This window comes from Anopheles arabiensis, chromosome 3 (genome assembly GCF_016920715.1).
Source record: "Anopheles arabiensis isolate DONGOLA chromosome 3, AaraD3, whole genome shotgun sequence".
Classification (NCBI taxonomy): Eukaryota; Metazoa; Arthropoda; class Insecta; order Diptera; family Culicidae; genus Anopheles; species Anopheles arabiensis.
Window position 1 is genome coordinate 86,914,463 of NC_053518.1, and position 21,566 is coordinate 86,936,028.

The following is a 21,566-nucleotide window of genomic DNA, read 5'->3' on the forward strand; positions in this document are numbered from 1 at the left end:
CTTTGTGTATGTGTGTGCACTGTCATGTTTGACAGCGGATTGCGATGTCCGAGCGAATTCCGTTTACAACGCTGCGTTGAGTACTGGCTGGTTGCGAAGCGCTGGCAACGGCTGTCCGAGCTGTGTCTTGAGTTTTGTAAACAAAGTGAAACATTGTAGAAGTCACCCGGAAAGTGAAGGTAGGAGAATATATATTATAGATTTATAGATTTTAGTAAGTAAGAGGACACATCCGCGTTTAATTTCGTTCCTAGATTATATGAAAATCTTAGGCAATTTCAAGATGTTATGGAATCTTCTCGCCTTCACCTTTGTACTACGTCGCATAGAAACTGGCATCACAGAAGATCCTGGAGAAGGAATTTATGAGGGGTTCCTTTTGTGGTGCTGAGTTGCTTCTTGAGCTATGTGGCCACCCTCGTCTACTGGAGCCCTTAAGGGAATACTCTACGCGGTTCCAAAACGACGGGGACTTTACCGGCCGCTCAGTCCGCCTATCGCTAAACCCTCCATCGTCGGTAATACCGACCAAAGCTGAACTATTTGGGATATCTCATCATTCTAGCGACTTCTTTATACCTACATGTCTGTGAGGCCAATCAATCTTTTGAAAATGTTCCTCGAACGCTGCTAAGAGAGTTTCATCAGATTTGGATGGAGCCTATGTCTCAGTAGCGTGTGTAACTCCTTGACTCACTAAGGTCTACAGTCGTCTGACTCTTTAAGGACTCTACGACACTGTACCAGTCCCAGATTTAATCATCACGACGAAACACCGTTTAAGATAATGATTGCTAAGGATCTAGTTAGTGCCCGATTTTCTATCAACTCGTTAGATTGCTGTCGTCTGCTGAAGGGTAATGGCACACTTGGTCATATCCCGCTTATACGACATTGCCGCGCCGAAATTGTAACAACATACTTTTAGAGTGTGAAGAGGAAGCTTCATCATGCTTGTCAAAGAACACTACTCCTCCAAGATATAGCATCAGTCATCCCGACAAACTCCACTATCCGAAAAAGTAGCATCACTACAGGGTTTGTAGGGGAAATGAGTTATTGGTGTATTTCGCCTACTTCTTTCAATTGATTTCCAGTATCGCGATACTTGTAATTGCCTGTGAAGTATCACGAAGTGAACATCCCTCTGCAGACCTGGTGAATTAATCTTCCCAGCATCACCAGATCTATAGATGGTCATCTGTAGCCACCGTTTCTAGTTTGATTATTTCTGACGTGTTATGGGATCTTGATTCCTTACACTGCTTACATAGGCTTGCTTACGAAGGGTGACGTCCGTCCAAGTAAGAATGGAAAAGATGTACATCCAGTTTCATTTGAATTGTCAGTTCTACCATAAGACTTATCCCGCGAGTCGTCCCTGCTTGGTTCCTAAAACAAAAAAAAACACTCTTCACAATAAAATTTACACGAAACAACATTTATTTCTGCTACTGACTATAATAATAATATAATCACAATTGCACATCGTTCGGGCAAAAAACACATCGACTCAACACAAACACACCATATCCAATAGGGAAATAGAAAAACAGTGGCCTAACGGTTACGGTAAATAGAAAACGAGAACGAAACAGAGGGCGGGGGCGCTACCCATTAACCTAATGCACCTTAAGGGCTGTCGTCGCTGGGCCGTGCAAAACCCTATCCGGCCCTGTCTACAAAATACTCTCCCAGCTCTCTCCTGCTCGCTCTCCATCCCATGCTTAAACAGACAGCTGGCACTATGTAACGCACGCCGGTTCGACCGACGCTACCGTTGGCTGATGTAACGGCACGCTTCCAACGTCGGGCCCCATTGGCACCGTTCGTCCACTGGCTGATCCAACCTGTTGCACACCGGCGCCCCCTATCGGTCGTGGATCCTCGCGTGGGCCCGCAGGTTCGACTGCTGCGTAAACGCCTTCGGACAGCGGGTGCACCGGTACGGCCGCTCGCCGGTGTGCGACCGGCGGTGCCGCTTCAGGTCCTCGCTCGACCGGAACCGGTTCGCACAGTAGTCGCAGCTGAAGCTCCTGCCGGCAGCGGTCGGGTGGGTGGGCAGATGCCGCCGCAAATCTTCCGCCTGCGCAAAGGTGGTGGTACACTTGTCACACTTAAAACGGTTCGCTCTGACGTGCAGCTTGGCGTGCACCTTCAGGTTACGATTGTATTTAAAGGTCTTACCGCATATATCACAGCTGTACGGCCGCTCGATCGGTTCGCCAGTCGGTTGGTGGTGTGGTGGTGGTAGTGGTAGTGGTGGTGGTTGTGGTGGTGCATCACCGATCCCTCCAACTCCCCGACAGTGGAGCTCCCCCGGTGGCTGCACGAGACCGTCGCTCGGCTCTTCCATCTCCCCGTCCTCGTAGTCCTGCTGGTGATGGTGGCCCGCCTTCCCTGCCAGGACCTTTACCAGCGGAGGTACCTTGAAGTGTAGCTTGCGGTGCTTGATCAGCGACGGGTACTGCGAGTAGCCCTTGAAGCAGACGTCACACCGGTACCGCCGCCCGGCCGCCTTACCACCCGGACCGGCCTGCGCCGGTTTGCCCTTCCGGTCGATGTGCCCCAGCAGCATCTGCTGCAGCTCGAGCGGTGCCCGCAGTGCAATCTCGTACCGCAACAGATCGGACAGCGCTTCGGACAGGGTCGGCGGTGTACTGTTGGCGGCCGCCTCCACCGCCGAAGAAGATGTCGTTGTCAGCGACACGCCCGCACCGGGGCTGGGCGAGTCCGGGATTGATTCGGACACGGGGGTTACCGGTGCCGAGGGCGGCACACTCGCACCCTCGATCGGTCCCGCCCCACCGGTACACTTTGGCACGTGCATTTGCAGCACCTTCTGCGAGCGGAACGTCCGGGCGCACCGGTCGCAGCTGTACGTAACGTTTGGCTTGAGGTGTGTCTTCCGGTGGGACAGCAGGTTCGCCTTCTGCGCGAACCCCTTCGAGCAGATGTCGCACGTGTACGGCTTTTCGCCCGTGTGCACGCGGACGTGCCGCTTCCAGTCCTCCTTGTTCTTGAAGCTTTTCGGGCACATCTCGCACTTGAACATCTTCTCCACGATGCCGTCGCTGTGCGACTGCAGATGGGACAGCAGGTTGCCCTCCTTCGCGAACGATTTCGAGCAGAGCGTGCAGCGGAACTTGTCCTTCAGACACTTGGCGCTGTGCGCGGTCAGGTTGTCCAGCATGGTGAAGCTTTTGAGGCAAAGGTGGCATTTGTACGGTTTGACCTGGGCATGGAAAAGAGTGGAGGAAAAGCGTTAGGCGAGGAGTCCTTTTCAGAAGCAAGGTATGGTGTTGTGATGGGAACAATGCAGTTTTGGTCTGAATCGATTCGGACTAGCTCCAAATTTTTGTAGAATCGATTCCGGATAGTAGATCGATTCCGGAATCGATCCCGTAATCCACGATCAGAATCAGCTCGGAAATCGGAATCGGCTCCGGAATCGATCCCGGAATCCACGATCAGAATCAGCTCGGAAATCGGAATCGGCTCGGGAATCAGATTCGATTTCGGTATCTCCATGAGAATAGACGTTTGGGTTATATGCAGCTACGATTGTATCGATAGCCGTCAATAACCTAAATTTACTTGTAAATGATCCATTCTTTTGGAGATTCCGGGACTGATTTCGTTTCTAAAATGTAATTCTGATTTCAATTGTAGATCTGACTCTGATTCCAGAGCCAATTCTGATTTCGATTTCGGAGCTGATTGCGATTTCCGGGCCTATTCCGAAACCGGTAGAAATCCGAGACAGCTCTGGAATCTACTCCGAAATCGGAAACGGTTCCGAAATCTACTCCGATATCGGATCCAGAGTTAATTTTGAACACGGAATCGGTTCCGGAAACGACTCCAGAAACGGAGTCGGCACCGCAATCGGAATCGGCTTAGAAATTGGTTTTGGAATCAGCTCTGCAATCAGAATCTGCTTTGGGATCAAATTCTATTTCGGTATCTCCAGGCGTTTGGGTCCTATGCAGCTACGATTGTATCGATAGTCACCAAGAGCCTAAATTTACTTGTAAACGATCCATTCTCTTGGCGATTCCGGGACTGATTTTGTTTCTAAAACATCCTATTTTAATTGTAGAACTGACTCTGATTCCAGAGCCAATTCTGATTCCACTTCTGGAGCTGATTACGATTTCCGGGTCAATTTCGATTCTGGAGCCGATTTCGAAATCGGAGCCGGCTCCGGAATCTACTCCGAAATTGGAAACGTGTCCGAAATCTACTTCGGAATCGACTCCGGAATCGGATCCTAAATTTATTTTGAACACGGAATCGGTTCCGGAATCGACTCCGGAAACAGAGTCCACTCCGCAATCAGAATCAGCTCAGAAATTAGAATCGGCTTAGAGACTGGTTCAAGAATCGACTCCGCAATCAGAATCGGCTCTGGAATCAAATTCTATTTCGGCATTTATTTCGGTATCTCCATGAGAATAGGCGTTTGGGTCCTATGCAGCTACGATTGTATCGATAGCCACCAAGACCCTAATTTTACTGGTAAACGATCCATTCTCTTGGAGATTCCGGGATTGATTTCGATTCTAAACGACTGATTTCAATTGGAGAACTGACTGTGCTTCCGGACCCAATTCTGATTCCGATTCCGGAGCTGATTGCGATTTCCGGGCCAATTCCGATTCCGGAGCCGATTCTGACTTCGGAGCCGATTCCGAAATCGGAGCTCCAGAATCTACTCCGAAATCGGAGATGACTCCGGAACTGGCTTCGGAATTGGAATCGGAATCGGCTTTGAAATCGGAACCGACTCCGCTATCGGAATCGATTCCAGAATTGGAATTGGAATCGATTCCAGAATCAGAATTGGAATCGGTTGCAGAATCGAAATCGAATCCAGAATTAATGCCGAACATGGAACAAGAACCGGGAAGTTTCGATTCCGAACTCCCACCACTACTATGGTGAAGTTCCCTTACTTTGGAGTGCGTTTTCCGGTGCGATCGCAGGTTCGACAGCTGGGAAAAGCCGCGATTGCAGATCTCACACTTGTGCGGCCGCTCGCCGGTATGGATGCGCATATGCAGCCGCAGCTGCACGTTGTACTTGAACGTTTTCGTGCAGATGTCACACGCGTAGCTCTTCTCGTGCGTGTGCGTCTCGAGATGGTTCAGCAGGTTGCCCTTGTTGACGAACGCTTTCGGGCACTTGGGGCAGCTGTACGACGGTTTGCCGCCGGCCCCACCGGCACCGGGCGTAGCACCGTTAAAGTCGGCCCGTTCGTGCTGCATGTCCGCCGTTGGCGCGTGGCTGTCCACGTGCGTGTGCCGGTGCACCAGCAAATGGTGCCGGATTTTGAACGATTTCGAGCACACCTCACACACGTACTGCTGCTGGTCGGCGTGGTCCGCCGGCGTTTGGTTGGGTTCACCGTCGTACCCATCGTCCGCTAGCAGTTCGTCGTCTTCGTCGCCACTGCGATAGTGGAGTTCGTCGCTGTGCGACCGTTTGACCGTAAGCTCGTCCGCCCGGCCACAGGCGGACCGATCGGGAGACGGTGCTCCGGACCCGTGCCCATAGCCCCGCTCCTCGTCTTCCTCCTCGATGTCGGGCGGTTCCCGCTTGCCGGCGGCGGCTGCAGCAGCCGCCACCAGGGCACAGTTAAGCTCGAGCGGTGTTACCGCAAGGCATTGGGCAAACTTGGCGCTGGCTGGCGGTTGAGGTGGTACGGCGGGGTGGGCAGTGTCATCCGGTTCCATTTTTATCGCACCGGGACAGTTGCCTCCGCCGTTCGCATCGAAGGCGGCCAGCGCATTGCGCAGAAACTCGTCGTTTGCGATGCACCGGTCCCGAAATCGCACGTACTCGTCCAGCTTGTTGGCGCACAGCTTGCACACAAACATTGGCAGGTTGCGCTCGTAGATAATCTTGAGGGGAGGTGGGGGAAATAAGTTAGGTTTTTTTTTTAAATTTTTAATTGAAACGGAATCAGCTTGATCTATTTTACCTGTATCGAGGTGCAATCGTATATCTTTTTCGTGAGTAAAATGTTTGGGAACAGGTTCGCGTAGAACAGTGGCTCCATGTGGGCTTCATTTTTTAAACAGAGCCGACAGATGTCGTTATTACTGTTGCCGTACCGTTGGGTAAAACTGAAAAAGGGAGGGAAAACAATTCAAAGTTTTAAATTAACTTAAAAAAATCCAGAAATTTCCAAAAAAAATTAAAGTTATTTGGCTTGATTCAATTTGCCCTGTTTTCATCAACATTTGCTCTAAGTTTTGAGATTTTTTTTTCAGAATATCCACTGATTATAAGAAATTAGATAATTTGAATGTTTGGCCTCTTTTGCCTCTTATCGAAATAAATAATTTAATTTTTTTTCGTTTTTTACTTAATGCTTCAATTGAATGGCATTAAAAAAACAATTATTATTTCAATGTTTCAACAAAAAATCCTCCAAAAATGCATAAAACTATTAAAAAAATATAAAACAAAATAAATAATTGAAAGCTACTAGAGAACATCCATTTTGTCCTCAATTTGCTTCAAAATGTCCTTTTCGTCCCCTTTCTACAAAGAAATAAAATAAAAGTCATTAAATTGCATTCAATGTCCCAGAAGGATACGAACAAGGGGCAAACGAAAGAAAGCGAAAAAAAACCCGAGTCCAGAACAATGGCAACCATCTTTGATTTTTGTCCAACATCTCCTTCAAGCCCACGGGCCGTCCGAGCAGCAGTTCCTCATCCTTCCCGCTTAATGGGTTGTTTTTCCTTTTTCACGTTTTTTCTCACTTCCACGACGGCTCGGAAAAGTCTCGCGCCGGAGAAAAAAGTCACCCCTCCTAACGGTGGTGGTGGTAATGGGGAGATTGGAATGTGGAACTAAGGATGTGGAAGGTACAGCGTGCATCGTGAACTTTTTCCCGGCGACGATGACTTTGTGCGCCGCGCGAGCGAGAGCCAGAGCGAGAGCCGAGCGCGAGAGTGAGTGAAGCGATGGGCAATTATCTCTGGAAAACGAGCACTTATTTATGTGTATGGTGTGTCCGCGCTACACACTTACATCTTATTTTTATTGATCGATAAATCTTCTGCCATGTTCTTTTTTTTTCCTTCCTTCGAGCGATTGTTGCGAGGGAGCGGGGGGGGGGAGGTGAGTTTTCCTTCCTGGTGGCTAGGGCTGCTGCTAGCGGATTGCAATTTTTTTTACATCCACAATTTGCCTTTTTACCCAACGAAGGGGGCAACCAACGCGGCTTCAATTACTCCATTTCACACGAAACTTTTTGCTTAGAGCTTGGGCCAACACGTTTGTCACCATTCGGATGGTTCGGATCCTGACGCTTTTCCAGCGACCATCACCATCACCGTGTCTCACGCGTCACTGTGTATCGTTTGCATTGTGTACTTTGCTGCTTTTTCACTTCCACATCGAAGCAACCATGGGAAACCCCTTTAACCAGGAAGCGAAACTTGGACAAATGCACCCTTCCAACGCACTCTATTTATAAACAAACTAACAAACGAAACGAAAGCTGCAACGGACAAGCCCGTCAAGTGTTCACTGATTGACACCACCGTACCCTGGACCACACCACACGTACGGAGGCGCACGCACACAGCAGCAGCGCAACGTTTTCGCATGGAATAATTCTGCACGAATTTTCCTTTCGCCCGCGAAGAAGGTGAAAGCCGAAGCTTTCCACGGGAGTCGTGTTTGCTTCTTGGCTGCGTCGCGTAGCGCTCTCCCGCTCTCGCCGACTGTAATGCCGTCCTTATCCCGGTTCCAACTTTTTTCCGCCGATGGAGGCGCCCACCGTCTACTACAACACGGCGCAACCCGAAGCACGTGTTGGGGAGGCAAACTTTTACACGCACACGCTTGTTGTTGACGCTCGTACGTCTCGCTCTCGCTCTCTTTCGCTGGCGGGCCCTCTGTGGGGTTGCAAAACTTTCTCCGGTTTTCCCGGCGGGTGGGAGAAAAATAAGGCGATTGCTCTCCGGAAACTTTATGCAAAAAAAAACAACATCGAACACATTGTAGTTGTGCACGACGGCTCTTTGTGGGTGTATGTATGCGCTCTTGCTCAATTTTCATTATTTTAATGTTTTGTTTACAATCGTTTAGTTTGATGAGCACGAGAGAGAAACATTTAAAAATGGTATTCAATTTGATGTTTTTTTTTCTCTATCTCACAACTTTTTCGTCGCACTTAGTATCACAAAAAGTTAATTTAACTAAATGCTTCTCAAGCGTTTTAAACGTGCAGTAGGGTAAGTGTACCAATTATGGACATAGTTTGTCACCAATTCGCACTTTTGTTCGCGGTTTAAATTCGTTTTTTACACAATCATGTGTTTCTATACGGATTTTGGAAGCCTGAAATGTGTAAAATCTGCACATATTTTTTAATTTGATTTGATTTAATCATTAATCACAGAAAAAATCGAATAATTGCTGCTTTAAAATGTACCAATTATGGCACTAGCGTTCCTATTATGGTTATAACAGGGTCCCTATTATGGCCATATCTTAAAAATCGTGTATTTTATATGCAAAAAATCGCTTTATGTGATGAATTTAAAACATAATAATGAAAAATAATCCAGAACTAAAAATTCTTCTTATTCTTCTTCGGCACAACAACCGTTATCGTTCAAGGCCTGCCTATACCACTACTGCGACATGGATTTCAGTAACTTAATGATTTTGCCCATAGCAGGATAGCCAGTCCTAAGTCCTAATAGCCCATATTGCATGAATCCATGACGAGCATGTGGTTGAGTAAGGCAGAAACGAAAATTAGTATTTATAATTTCAGACACATTTAATAATATGATTAAAGTCGTTTAAATCAAACATAAAAGCATAACAGGTTGGCTGATAAGTCCCCGGTCTGACACATAGATGGCGCTATATACCTGTTACAACATACATTTATACATTTACATTTGCATGCATATTATGCATAATATTTTTATATAGTACCAACCTTCAAATGATTCGTGTCAAAATTTGACGTCTGTATGTCAATTAGTTTGTGAGACAGAGCGTCTTTTGTCAAGCAACTTTTGTTATTTTGTTGTTCCACCAAGACAACGCACCGTGCCACAAGTCATTGAGAACGATGGCAAAAATTCATGAATTGGGCTTCGAATTGCTTCCCCACCCACCGTATTCTCCAGATCTGGCCCCCAGCGACTTTTTCTTGTTCTTAGACCTCAAAAGGATGCTCGCAGGGAAAAAAATTGGCTGCAATGAAGAGGTGGTCGCCGAAACTGAGGCCTATTTTGAGGCAAAACCGAAGGAGTACCACCGACAAACCGACGTGACACTGGCGTTACAAAAGTGTCCCACACGAAAGTACTGTCATTTGCATGTGAGGCGATCACTTCTGTCAAAGTAAGCTCTGTTCACTGCTGCTTCGATGTAAACAACTTTTCCAAGTACAAACGGCGGAGGAAGTGTTAGGCAAGATTTTGTGAGAATTTTTGGACAAAACACCCAGGAAAATCATTTTATAAGTTTCCAAATCAATACAAAAGATGTGAGAAGTGAATAAAACAATGCGCATTGGAATTTGCGGAGAAAAACAAAAATGGGGTTTAAGCAGTTCCTCCGTTGTGTCAGTGTAGTAAACGAATCATTATAGAGATGGCGCTAGTGTTTAACGTATTTTCATTTGAAATAAGGAGACAACTTTTGAAGCTCATTTTGTTCGAAGTGTCACGTCGGTTTGTCGGTGGGAGTACTACCAAAATGGTATCAAAAAATTGGAAGGTCGTTATAATCGTTGTATCGCTCTTGAAGGGAACTATGTTGAATAATAAAAACGAATTTTGACAAAAAAATGTGTTTTTCTTTGTTAGACGGGGGACTTATCAGCCAACCTGTTATCTTTGGAAATGGCTTTTTTGTTTTAGTTTCTTGTGATGTTGCGATAACTCGTAGACAGTATCTTTTTATTTCATTTAGTTCTTTTAATTTTTTTAATTCCCTTCAACATTAATTCAAATTAAAAAAATTAATTTGTACATCTTAACATAAAGAACGAATAATTGATCTTTCTGCGCATGACGGTGTGGATCAAATGTTGAGTTGTTGTTCTAGGCTAGGTTTAGAGTAGAATATGTGATTAAAAGCTTTAAAAGTTACCTATTTTCAACCGCAATGGTCTTTGCAAAACGCTAAGGAATGTCAACTCTTCTGAGGACTCAATTTTAAACTCGAATAATTAATAAAAGATACAGTTCCTGTACGATGTTTTGGAATCAATGTTCAGAATATAGTTTATATTTAATATTAAAATACTTTCCAAAGTTTTTAAATGAATTGGATTGTTTTATACAATAAAAGTGCTCCTTATGGCCATAATTGGTACACTTGCCCTAGTGCGATAATTGGTACATCGTTGTTAAGTTGTACCAATTATGGACATATGGCAAAAAGGCACATTTTCGATGCAAAATTGATAAATTTTGATGTGAAGCTATTAAATAACAAGCGTTTGACATCATAATGGTGTTTTTTCATATAAAAATTGGTTTAGATGCTTGTAAATCACTAATATCCTATAGTGGTGCTCTTAGCAAAATGGTAAGCGATGAACAAAATCTTAGTGACACATTTTAAAAGAGTGATATTTTATAAATGCATGTTTCTGACATGTAACTAATGAAGCATTAATATTTTGAAAGGTTCATAATTGATACAAAAAATCCATCCATGGTTGCAGAATGTAAATTTACTGTTTTATAGCAAAAATACTGGTTGCTATGGCCATAATTGGTACTATGGCCATAATTGGTACTATGGCCATAATTGGTACACTTACCCTATACAAATGAAAAATTAAGGCTCTATTGTTAAATTTTATTCGGTAATTACCTGCCAGCACCGCTTGTTTCATGTGCACAACACAAATAAAACATTACTGCTGCCGTAAGTATTTAATTGATAGAATGAAATGGCATGCTTAATATGATAAGTTGAAACTTTATTTCAAGTATTTTTACCTTACTAGTCATTTTGGCCAGCTTATAGGGCAGCGCAAATAAATTTCAAATATCTCTTTTGCTCTTAATAGTACGCCTAACTTAATGGCCTGTTAACCTAATACACATTCTGGTTCAAGAACTGTACATAACCTAATGCCGGTCCTGGATCTGATACTGATTCTGTATCGGTCCTATAACCGATACTGAACGCATACCGGTGCAGGAATTAATACTGATCATATCGGTCCGAGAACATGCCCTGGAACATATCAAGAACCCATTCCGGTCTTGGAATTGATCATGCACCCATACTGATTCTGGCACTTACCAAGAACCCATACCGGTCCTAGAATCAATCATGCAATCAAGCAGTGAACGACAGTTTGTTGGTGGCGTTCAATATTGCCAACTGTCCTAGGTCGGGTCGGTCGCGGTCTCCAACAGCATCCGAAAGAATGCAGCTCTACCAGCTCTTTCAGGTGATCTATGAACCGATAGGCTAGACCGTCCGGCAGCTGTTTGGCCAAATCCTCCGCATCTAGCGACAATTCAAGTTTCAGTATGACCAGCTGTTTCATCGAGTACATTGCGAGCAGCAGTACTATAGGCGTATGCATTTCCTCGATGCTATCATACTCAAGTTGACACACGAGACATCGAGATGTACTTTGCGGTAGAGACGTTTCATACTCTCTCCAGCAATATGGCTGCCTTTTCGACCTTTTCTGAGGCTTTTACCCCCAGGATGTATTCTCCAAAATAGTCCAGGACTTTGGGTCTGATGCGCAGCACAAACCGTTGACTGCTGTATTCGGAAAACATTTGCTCCAATCGGTGACAAGTAAGAGACATCGCTTTCAATGCCTTTAAATCAAGATGGTCAAATATGAAGGAAATAAGCTGAAACGTGAAATGGAGTTACGAAACTATCGGGGAAAGATTTCAAAGTTAATATTTACTTACCTCCGGAGGCAGCTTATCGAAAGGAGATAGAGCCTGAGGTTGATCCATGTCACTATCACCTCTGTTAGCTTCGGCCTAGCCACACGAAGGTTTTTCTTGGGAGTTCCGTTGCTCTTGCACTGGCAGAAAGTTAGGGTTCTGCCCGAAAAGTATCTTGACACCTCGAATACCTAATACCTCTCCACTAGTTGTTCCATATACAGGCGGTCCCCGAGATACACGGTTATTGGGGACCGAAAACGACCGCAAAATACCGCGTATCTCGAATTTCCGCGTAAGTCGAATCTCGTGATTTCCAGCCAAAATATCACTAATTTTCGTGCAATTTTGCAAGTAGGGGGTGGTTTTAGCCACCAAATTAATTATTTGATATGTTTCTAATGAATTGAACAGTTTTAAACCTTTTTAAATGGTATTTTACTTTCGATCAATACGGAAATTATTTGGTATTTCACAATGGATATGTCACATCAGTACAATTTGCTTCAAGAACTGTCAAATTTTGAAAACCGCGTATCTCCGAATCCGCGTATAAGAGGTACCGTGTATCTCGGGGACCGCCTGTACCAGATAATCTGGAGAACCTATGCAGCAAAAGGGGGGACGATACAAATCCGCAGATCCCGCCCAAGTGACATTTTCGAGTAGATTATTTCGTTTTTCGAGCTGCTGAAAGCTTAAAGAGCAGGCTTAAAGTTAGCTTAAAGAGCTGGCGATAATATCGACTTTAAGCTCATTATAACAGTTGAAACGTCAGAGTGAAGCGTTTTTTTCTGGTGCCATTTTGAGAATTGTCATCACGATGTGCACAAGCTACCTTCCCAAAACAAAACATACGTACTCTTAAATCCGTATCAAACAAAAAGATTAATAATAAAACACTCTTTCACTATTCTGATATTCCTGGAAAGATCGTTTACTTTTTCTTACTCAGTGTTTTGGTTGTTGACACCGAGGACGAAACTGCAAGCTTCTTGTTTCTCCGGCTTCTACCGAAGTTCTAACATAAACTTCAACGCTTCAACACATTGTTGTTCACTCACACACCCATGGTTTCAAGCGTTTACATGAGGCAATAGGTTAAATCTAGCTGTTCACGAGGAGTTTGAGCTAAAAATGTAGAACAGTTGTCACCTGGGCACCTGGGCTTAAAGTCGATATTATCGCCAGCTCTTTAAGCTAACTTTAAGCCTGCTCTTTAAGCTTTCAGCAGCTCGAAAAACGAAATAATCTACTCGAAAATGTCACTTGGGGGGTTAAATCGAGCTGTTCAGGAGGAGTTTAAGCTAAATTCATCAAAGTGTCCCGCAGTCTTGAGTTCTATCGGAAAATCCTGTATAGATGAGGTGCTACAGTTGTGTCTATACGGCAGTGCATGTGCACGCAAAGTTTTTATTGCAGTTTTTTTTAAACTATTTTATCATAATATTATTTTAATTTATTCATACATATTTATTCATTACAAACAATAAATGAGAGAACGATTACAATCAAACTAAAACAATTCATTAATCAACCCCATATACAGTGGAGCGCCGTTTATCCGGGTACCTTTTATCCGAGTTTCCGTTCATCCGTGCTGTTGAGAAATGACAGTTCAATACAAAGGTGACATTGCGTTATGAGGAGGATATTTGAAAAAGCGGTTAAAAGAGCACATTGTCGTAACAAAAAAAACACTATATTTCATGGCAAATTTGAAATATTTGCATTGAAAAAACATGAAGTTAATAAAAACTGGGTTATTTTTATCAAAAAATAAGTAAATTTTCCACAACTTAATCAGGAATTGGTGATAAAATATATCATGTGACTCATTATCCGTGTTATTCGCATATCCGGGCGAGGTCATGTCTCGAGAAGCCCGGATAAACGGCGCTCCATTGTACCACCAACACTCGTCGCATTTGACAACTGCGGTCGATCCTGGTTTTGTGCTTTTTTTTCTAAGAGAGAGAGAGATCCGGACTCTCGGACACGAGATTTGGCGAAAGAGGCAGTGAGACCACGCTAAAATTATCTTCAAAATCAAGAACGTAAAAGAACCCCCCATTCCAGAATTATAATTTCCTACCAAATCGGGCGTTTTTAAATTATTCAGCACAGTTTTCAAACGATTTAAATTTTTTGTAAATCCAATTTTCGTGCAAATAATAACCACACCTATGTCCTTCTTACGATCTACTGTGCAGTATCAATCTTCCCGTCTGTCAGGTTTAGCACCACTGCCAACCGGTGCAGCTGTCAAAATTGCACCGAAGCTTTACCAGTGCGTTGCTGTTTTGAAAGCGATCTGCCGGGCAAATTTGAGCGTTCCCAAGAAACGCAGACAACAGCAAAAAAAACGGACCATGTTTTTTGCACCCTTCATGTGGCGAGTGCGTTTGGCTTAGTTTTCAAAAAAAGAAAAAACGACCCTAAAAAACAAACACACTCACCATGTCCACGGAAGCCTTGGAGACGGCAGCGCGGAACGATGCTGGCCGGGATACGCGATGTCGGCTGTGCCTGAAGCAGATCGAAATAGCACAGACGGCCGGCATCGATTTGCTGGAAAATCAGGACATCAACCGCCTACTGCTCGATGTGTACCGGGTGGAGGTAAGTAGATGACAGAAGCAGCAGCCTCTGCCCGCTCGCATTCTGTGTTGTGTTGTGGAATGTTGACGAACGTGGTGACCATTTCGCAGGTACTGCAAACCGATGAGGGTCCAACGATGATCTGCGTGCCTTGCTACGTACAGCTCGTACACCACTACAAACTTCGGATACGCTGTCTGTCGCTGAGGAAAAACTTCCGGCTAAATCAGTCGGTGCTGCTCGCCCAGATCAACGCATTCCGCGGTAAGGAATTGGTACGCTTGTATGGTGTGGCCGGGCGGCTATAATAACTCGCTCCCTTTTCGTTTTCGATACCTGGCGCCGTGATAGCTATCGCCGGGGAGGCGCGCATTGCGAGCATGAACGAACTCGCTGAAAGTGCGCCACAATGCAGCAACGGCACGGCGGTGCAGGAGAGGGGTACCCAGACAGACGTTGTTAGCCTGCCGTCACCGGCAAAGTCCAGTGCACCAGAACCAAATGCCGAACCGGCCGTGGAAAAGGAATCGGCCACTATTGTTATCGACGATGAATCGAGGGAAGGATCGGTTGTGACCGTACAAAGCGAAGTAATGGCAGATCTGATGAATGCAGCTGAAAAACAAGCGACCGTGGAAGCACAATTGGCCACCGAGGACAGTGTGCCAACGGTAGAAAGGGTATCGACGGCAGAGAGCGGCTCAGCACCAGCAGTAGAAAGTGCGCCAGCAGCAGAAAGCGAGCCTACGGATGAAGTCGTCACTGCTGCGGAAGTGGAATCATCGCCACATGCCACCACCCCACCGAAGGAAGGCAGCGCGCAGCGAATGCGCATACAGCAGCTGATTCCCGTGCTGGTGGACTGCCTGAAGGTGCCCCACTACCTCGAGGCGCTCTGGCCAGTCAAGGCGACCATCGACCGGGACGAGCCGGCCCCGCTGGTGTACATGTGCCGCACCTGCAACAAAACGTTCAAATCCAAAGACTCGCTCGAACACCACCAGAAGCGGGCGGACTGTGTGCCCACCTGTCGCTACTGCAAGACCGTCTGGAGTGCGGAGCATAATTGCACCTTTATAAAGAAATACTCCTACCTGATGCCGCACATCCTGGGCAATGATAAGTATTGCACGAAGTACGAGGATACCGGCACCGCCGTCCTCCTCCAGCCCGCCGGGGACGGTGCGAGCGGGTCGACCAACGGCACGGAAACGCCACCAAAGGGTTCACCCACCGTTAACGGTCCCTCGGTGGTGAATGGTGGTGCCGGGTCGAAGAAGACGAAGCGCGACAAAAATGGTAAAAAAATACGCACCCCCTCCACGTCCGATCGGCGCTCCCATACGCCCAGTCTGAAGAGTGCGCCGAAGCGACGTGACAGTCGGAACCGCAAGCTGAGCAACGGATCGTTGGAAGCCGCCAAACCGGAGCGGGAGAAAAGCGGCGACCAGTCGCAAACCTCCATCTGCCTGTCCTCGTCGGATGAGGATGAGCTGGCTATCTCTTTTGCGAGGCGTGCAAGCGGTCACAGCATTAAGCGACGACGAATTTCATCCCGCGAAGATTGAAAAGTGTCATTTACTCGAACAAAAAACAGGGACGCGTGGAAAGTGTATATTTTTTTATATTCTTAAACCAGGTTATGTTGTATTTTTGCACTTTTGGTATGAACAAAAGTAATAAAACGGAGTCTTAAAATTACGCTGGTAATTAATGATCGCTCGTTCGCACGCTCTCGCTCTCCCTCTCTACTTCTCGAGTGGTGCGTAGTTGAGCAGTTTTTCGATCAGATCGACGTGACCGAGCAGCATCCGTCGGCAGCAGTACCGTTTCAGGCCGAGCGCATCGAGGGCATCACTGCGGGGAAAGGGATTTTATAAAGATTCCACTATGAAAGAAGTCCTTTAGAAGTGCGTCCTTTAGAAGTTGCTTACCCTTCGGTATATTCGGCCTGGAGCAATCCAAGGTATGCTTCCCACTTGTTGCCAATAACCTTGCCGCAGGTGAAACACCGTACCGGGATAATCATTGTGCGGGATTTTGTACTTGGACGTGTACTGGAGAAGGAGAAAGCAAAGGAATCAAATTTTCACACGTTTTGCACTCTTTTTACAATGCGTAAAATCGCGCTTCTTCGCTCGTCGAAAGGAAGCGTGCGGAACACGCTCGTGAGGAGGTAAACAAATCGCAGTGGCTGCCGTTTTTGACAGCTCGCTTTTTGGCAGCGGCAACGGTCAGTGTTGCCAGATTGAGCGCAATTTCGGGATGGCGCGCCCAATCGTAAATTCGATCTAAAATGACGGGTAGACTAAAAAACGTTAGTTTTAGATGTCTTTTAACCATTTTTACAGTGGAGCGCCGTTTATCCTTTTATCCCGCTGTTCGTTCAACAGTTTATTTACAAAAATGTTTATCAGAGCACATTGTCATAACAAAAAACGCGAAAAATTATGGCACATTTCAAATATTCTCATGGGAAAAAACACGAAGTTAATAAAGCCTCGGGCGGGGCGAGGGACGATGAGCCCGGATAACTGACGCTACACTTTAACTTTGCTGACTGCTGAAAATACACCACCACGAAGAACGGAGAGGTCAATTTCAGAAGGTTTGTTCCAAATAGGATCCCTCCATCCATCTAAAGGATTTATGAAAATAATCATTAGACCATGGAGAAAATAATTAAAAATGTGAATGTGAAAAATATTAATATGCAGCAATAATAAAATAGTCAAATAGTACAACAACAGCTTTAGTGTAACCTTTAACTTTATTTTCACATCCTCGCAGCACGAAGACGCCACAGCGTGTGAAAGCGAAAACAGAAGAACAGTAATCGAAGTAATTATTAGATGTTGAGTAGTAGAGTTGGTGTGTGTTTTAGTCCCTCGCGTACCCCCCGCTAATACATTCCCCCAGCACCATCAGTTCCAGAAAAGGGGGCGCCCATAGTTCTAGCAACGAAGATTTGGATTGGTTGAATGTTTATTGTCCTATATAAACAAATTGGTGAGTTCCTGCCTTTTTTTCTTTATTAAAATTATATAATTCAAAAGTTATGCATTGTTAAATTGAGTTTGCTCGCTGTCCTGGTATTTCCTTGCTGCCAAATTGTAGAATCGACGGAACGTGTCGTTTGCATAGTTCACTTCCGCCTTACATAATTCACTTTTTGCAGGCGCGGCCTGTGGTGGATACTGAGGACACTTCAGGGCCTTACACCTATTCCATAGCTGCCGACTCTGCAGGTTTGTTAATATTCGTTATCATTGTTATCGATGTCGTTTTGTCGGATTTCCTTTCCCTATATGTAACAATTCTCTTCTTTTATTCCCTTCTTCTACTGTGCTTGTCATTTCAGAATTCTTTGCCATTTCTCTTTCCCATCCTGCCTCTCTGTGTGTTGTTTTTGTTTGTTACTCCAATTACTTACTCACTAAAAATAAGAAAAATAAATATGTCTCTCCAAACTATGTTCACATTATGTGTATTCGCTGTTATTAGCAGTAGTAGTAGTAGTAGTAGTAGTAAGTTCGCTAACGTTCAGCGCTAACCAAAATTCCTACACACTGTGTGCACCACCCTACCGTAAGCGTTAAAGAAGTGCATTGTTCTGTGTTTTTTTTAATACATGCTATTCTTGCTTCTCTAAGCACCCTCCCCTTTCTTTTCCTTTCTCTCTCTCTCTCTCTCTTGGTGTGATAATACATGTATATAAAGCATAACGGAAATGGTTTCTTTTCAAGAGCACCAGAACCGTCGTCTCGGACGCATCGACCCCGAGATGGGTCGCGGCTTGCAAAAAAACGATTACTTCTTTTGTGGTGCCATCAATCTTAATTTAGGCAAATTACAAAATCATGCAGAACCTATCAACCTGAAGCACTCTGTTGAAGCCTCACTGAAACTTGGTTATGAAACTAGCGATGAAAAAGGAAGGAGAGAGTAACGATGAACAGATGAAACATATGATCGTTGAAGATCCGGACGGTCGAATGAAATGACGGTTCTTCATGCAGAGCGGTTGGTGCCAGGAAGAAACCACCAACGGGCTATAAATATGACACAAAGTAGGCTGGCGAACAGGACAAACCAAGCGTCGTCATCGACACGGATGCTCTCATGCTCGGCAAAACAGGATGGTCGTCGACCGAGGCGCCATGGCAACCGTTTTCTGCATGTTCACAGACACACACACACGCGCGCTAACACACACACTACTGGCTCGATACCTCATTGGCCCGCTGCTGCTGCTGTTGTTGACTAGAGTTGGACGACGAGTGAGGAATTGACGTGTTCGAGCCGGACTGCTCCATACCGTTCGCGCTCAAACCGTTGCTGCTACTGTTCGCCTTCCCGATCGAGCCGGAACTGGCGTTGGCGCTCCCGCTAGCACCGGCTTCCGCCTTCGCCTCCAGCACCGCGATGCAGGTGTTTATGCTCTTGATGGCCTCCTTCCGGGCGGACTTAATCTGCGGCTGATCCTCGGCATCGATCGAGTCCAGCTTCAGCAGGTTCTGCGTCAGCATCTCGTCCAGATAGATGTACGCCTTGTCCTTCTTCCCCTCCTTGCCGCCCTTGAACTGTTCCACCTGGTCGAAGATGGCGAGCACGTCTTTCTGTATCTTCTGTATTTTCGTAATCGGATCCTCCTTGGCGGACATCTTTGGGCGGCTGTCCGGTTGATCCTGTCCAGCAGCGGCCGCCGGGTGCTGCTGCCCATCCGCGTGCTGCTGTTGCGCCGCCGGTGGCTGCTGTTGCCGCGGTACTTGCTGCTGCGTGTTTGGTTTTGGTTGCTGTGGCTGATGCTGCTGCTGCTGCGGCGGCGGCGGCGGGTGCTGCGCGGTCGATGGTGAAGGCGTTTGTCTAGGAATTGACGTTCCGCGAGGCACATGGTTCGGCTGCTCGGACCACATGTCCGGGAAGGGCGACGTTCGCGTAGCACCGGGCGATGGCTCCCGCTTGAATCCCTGGTGGAAGCCGGGAAAGTTCGATCGCACTGGCATGTCGCGCACCGAGTCGAAGATCGTGCCGTGTTTGAAGAAATCGTTCCGGCTGGGCATGTCCATGCTGGGGCCGCCCTCGCCCATGCCAGTCGTCGGATGATGGTGCTGCGGCTGGGGCTGCTGCTGCTGGGACGGCTGTGACGGTTGCGATTCGGGCGTTTTATTGATCAGCGGCTCCGATCGACCTTCGACGAAAATCGGAATGTGCCGCACGGTCGGTTGCTGCTGTTGTGGTTGCTCTTGCTGTGACGACATTCTATGTCCGTTTTTTTTTACTTACGCGGCTGGAGAGAGAGCAAGAGAGCGAGAGGGAGAGAGAAGAAAACAGTACGGGAGTAGTAGAAAGAAATAGGAATCACAGTACTGACACACACACACAATTTGGGGAGGATTTTTTCCCCTCTCCTCGAGGTCGTTCAATTTTACGCAAAACGGATTTGCGGCCCCTTACCGTATTAGCTGTCTCGAAGTACGTACGATCCCTACAGTGTACCAGGCCTGTCTGGTTGCTTTGCTATTTATTTGTCACACACACACTCTCGCACTCCTTCTTTTCTTCCGCAACCCCGCGCGACCAGGCGACGAAACGCCAATGCGGTTTGTTCTAGAACCTTGGCGAATTTTCCACGCTCCACGTTACAGCAGTACGGGCGCTGGGGCTCGCACGACCTATCTTCCGAGCGCTGGTTTTCACTGTCCCGCTGCACTTTGCCCACAGATAGCACGCACCAGAGTGGTTGAATAACGCGAAAATCAATTTTTTCGTTCCAGTTTTTCTCCACAGCTGCACACCACCAGAAAGCACAAAACCTGTCGTGTTTTCGATTGAAAGGCAAGGACGGGCGCGATTTTGACACCTTGCAGACTTTGACTTTTTGATGGTGACATTTGCGCTCGAGACCCAAGGAGCAAAAGTTGTTTTCAGCTGAGGGTGCTTTTACACCACGGGATAGCTCAAGGCGGTTTTCTCAAATCCAAGTCGAATTTCGATAATCTCTAAATAATAATAATAATATAAAGTTATGTTATAATGTTTCGGAACATAAACTTAAATTAATAAAACGCTAGGCAATGTAATTCCTCAAGGTGTAAACATGATTTTCACTTAAATAGGCGCGGACCCGGTCTCGTAGTACAGTCGTCAACTCGTACGACTTAACAACATGCCCGTCATGGGTTCAATCCCCAAATAGACCGCGCCGCCATACGTAGGACTGACTATCCTGCTATGGGGGGAAATCTATTAGTCACTGAAAGCCAAGCCCACAAGTGGGTACAGGCAGGCCTTGACCGACATCGGTTGTTGAGCCAAAGAAGAAGAAGAAGCGCGGGGCTACGGTAGTGATAAAATACTAAAACATTTTCCAAAACGTGAGCTGGAGCAGCCATGAAATAAAGTTGACAAAAGTTGACAAAAAGCGTAAACTAACAGCTAACTGACGCAGTTGTGATTTCTAAACAACTTTCGAAACAAAATATCGATCGATATTCAGAGGTTAGAGCTTTTTGTCGTTGATGTGAATTTATAGGATGCGGACGCGAGAAAGGTTCTTGTTGGCAGTTGACAAGCAATTTGGACAAAGAAAGCATTTCTTTATTTGCCTTATTGTTCATAGTTGTTCACTTTTCAGGCGCTAAAAAACATAAATTTTAAGGTCAAGAAATTCTGCTTGCAGTCAAAACTATTTACAAACTGTCAACTGCAACTTTACCAAACTTTTTCATATACATAGGTTTTTCAGCTGACGTAATTTTGCACCGCAAAATTCTGTTTCGTGTATTTATGGTCTTCGATCGTAAAGGCCGGGCTACATTGATCGTACTCGCACGCGTAATTTTGATTTTCACTAGCGCATCTGGCGGCGGCTGACCGAAGCATTTTTCCAAACAATTTGGAGCCGCTCCAGAAAATACGTTAATTTTCCATGATTTTTACTTAAATCGGAGGAGAAAAGTTTTGTAAAACGTAGATACACATGTCTTGCACGCATTGCATCCATTTTTGCAATGGAAAACGATGGAAAAACAACTTAAA

General features: G+C 45.9%; 4 protein-coding genes across 5 annotated transcripts; 1 reads left to right on the plus strand and 3 right to left on the minus strand.

Moving 5' to 3' along the window:
• Nucleotides 1-68: 68 nt before the first annotated feature.
• On the plus strand, nt 69-16,226 carry LOC120904693. The gene is made up of 4 exons (XM_040314913.1): nt 69-179; nt 14,138-14,546; nt 14,636-14,789; nt 14,877-16,226. Exons 2-4 carry the CDS (start codon nt 14,385-14,387, stop codon nt 16,091-16,093), a joined length of 1,533 nt encoding a protein of 510 aa, XP_040170847.1. The 5' UTR covers nt 69-179; nt 14,138-14,384; the 3' UTR covers nt 16,094-16,226.
• On the minus strand, nt 1,426-7,709 carry LOC120904691 (zinc finger protein 271-like). Of its 2 annotated transcripts, none has more exons than XM_040314910.1 (5): nt 7,048-7,700; nt 5,987-6,131; nt 4,959-5,906; nt 2,188-3,235; nt 1,426-2,086 (listed from the first exon to the last, which is right to left on the minus strand). In XM_040314910.1, exons 1-5 carry the CDS (start codon nt 7,080-7,082, stop codon nt 1,746-1,748), a joined length of 2,517 nt encoding a protein of 838 aa, XP_040170844.1. In that variant the 5' UTR covers nt 7,083-7,700; the 3' UTR covers nt 1,426-1,745. The 2 variants fall into 2 exon arrangements, with proteins under 2 accessions (XP_040170844.1, XP_040170845.1); XM_040314911.1 differs by having other exon boundaries at nt 1,764-2,250; nt 2,428-3,235; nt 7,048-7,709.
• Nucleotides 16,130-16,725, minus strand: LOC120904697 (DNA-directed RNA polymerases I, II, and III subunit RPABC5). The gene is made up of 2 exons (XM_040314917.1): nt 16,460-16,725; nt 16,130-16,382 (listed from the first exon to the last, which is right to left on the minus strand). Exons 1-2 carry the CDS (start codon nt 16,552-16,554, stop codon nt 16,274-16,276), a joined length of 204 nt encoding a protein of 67 aa, XP_040170851.1. The 5' UTR covers nt 16,555-16,725; the 3' UTR covers nt 16,130-16,273.
• Nucleotides 16,726-17,276: 551 nt separating this feature from the next.
• LOC120904695 (BAG domain-containing protein Samui) lies at nt 17,277-20,377 on the minus strand. Its single transcript, XM_040314915.1, has 2 exons — nt 19,983-20,377; nt 17,277-19,815 (listed from the first exon to the last, which is right to left on the minus strand). Exon 2 carries the CDS (start codon nt 19,784-19,786, stop codon nt 18,743-18,745), a length of 1,044 nt encoding a protein of 347 aa, XP_040170849.1. The 5' UTR covers nt 19,787-19,815; nt 19,983-20,377; the 3' UTR covers nt 17,277-18,742.
• Between the last annotated feature and the right edge of the window lie 1,189 nt (nt 20,378-21,566).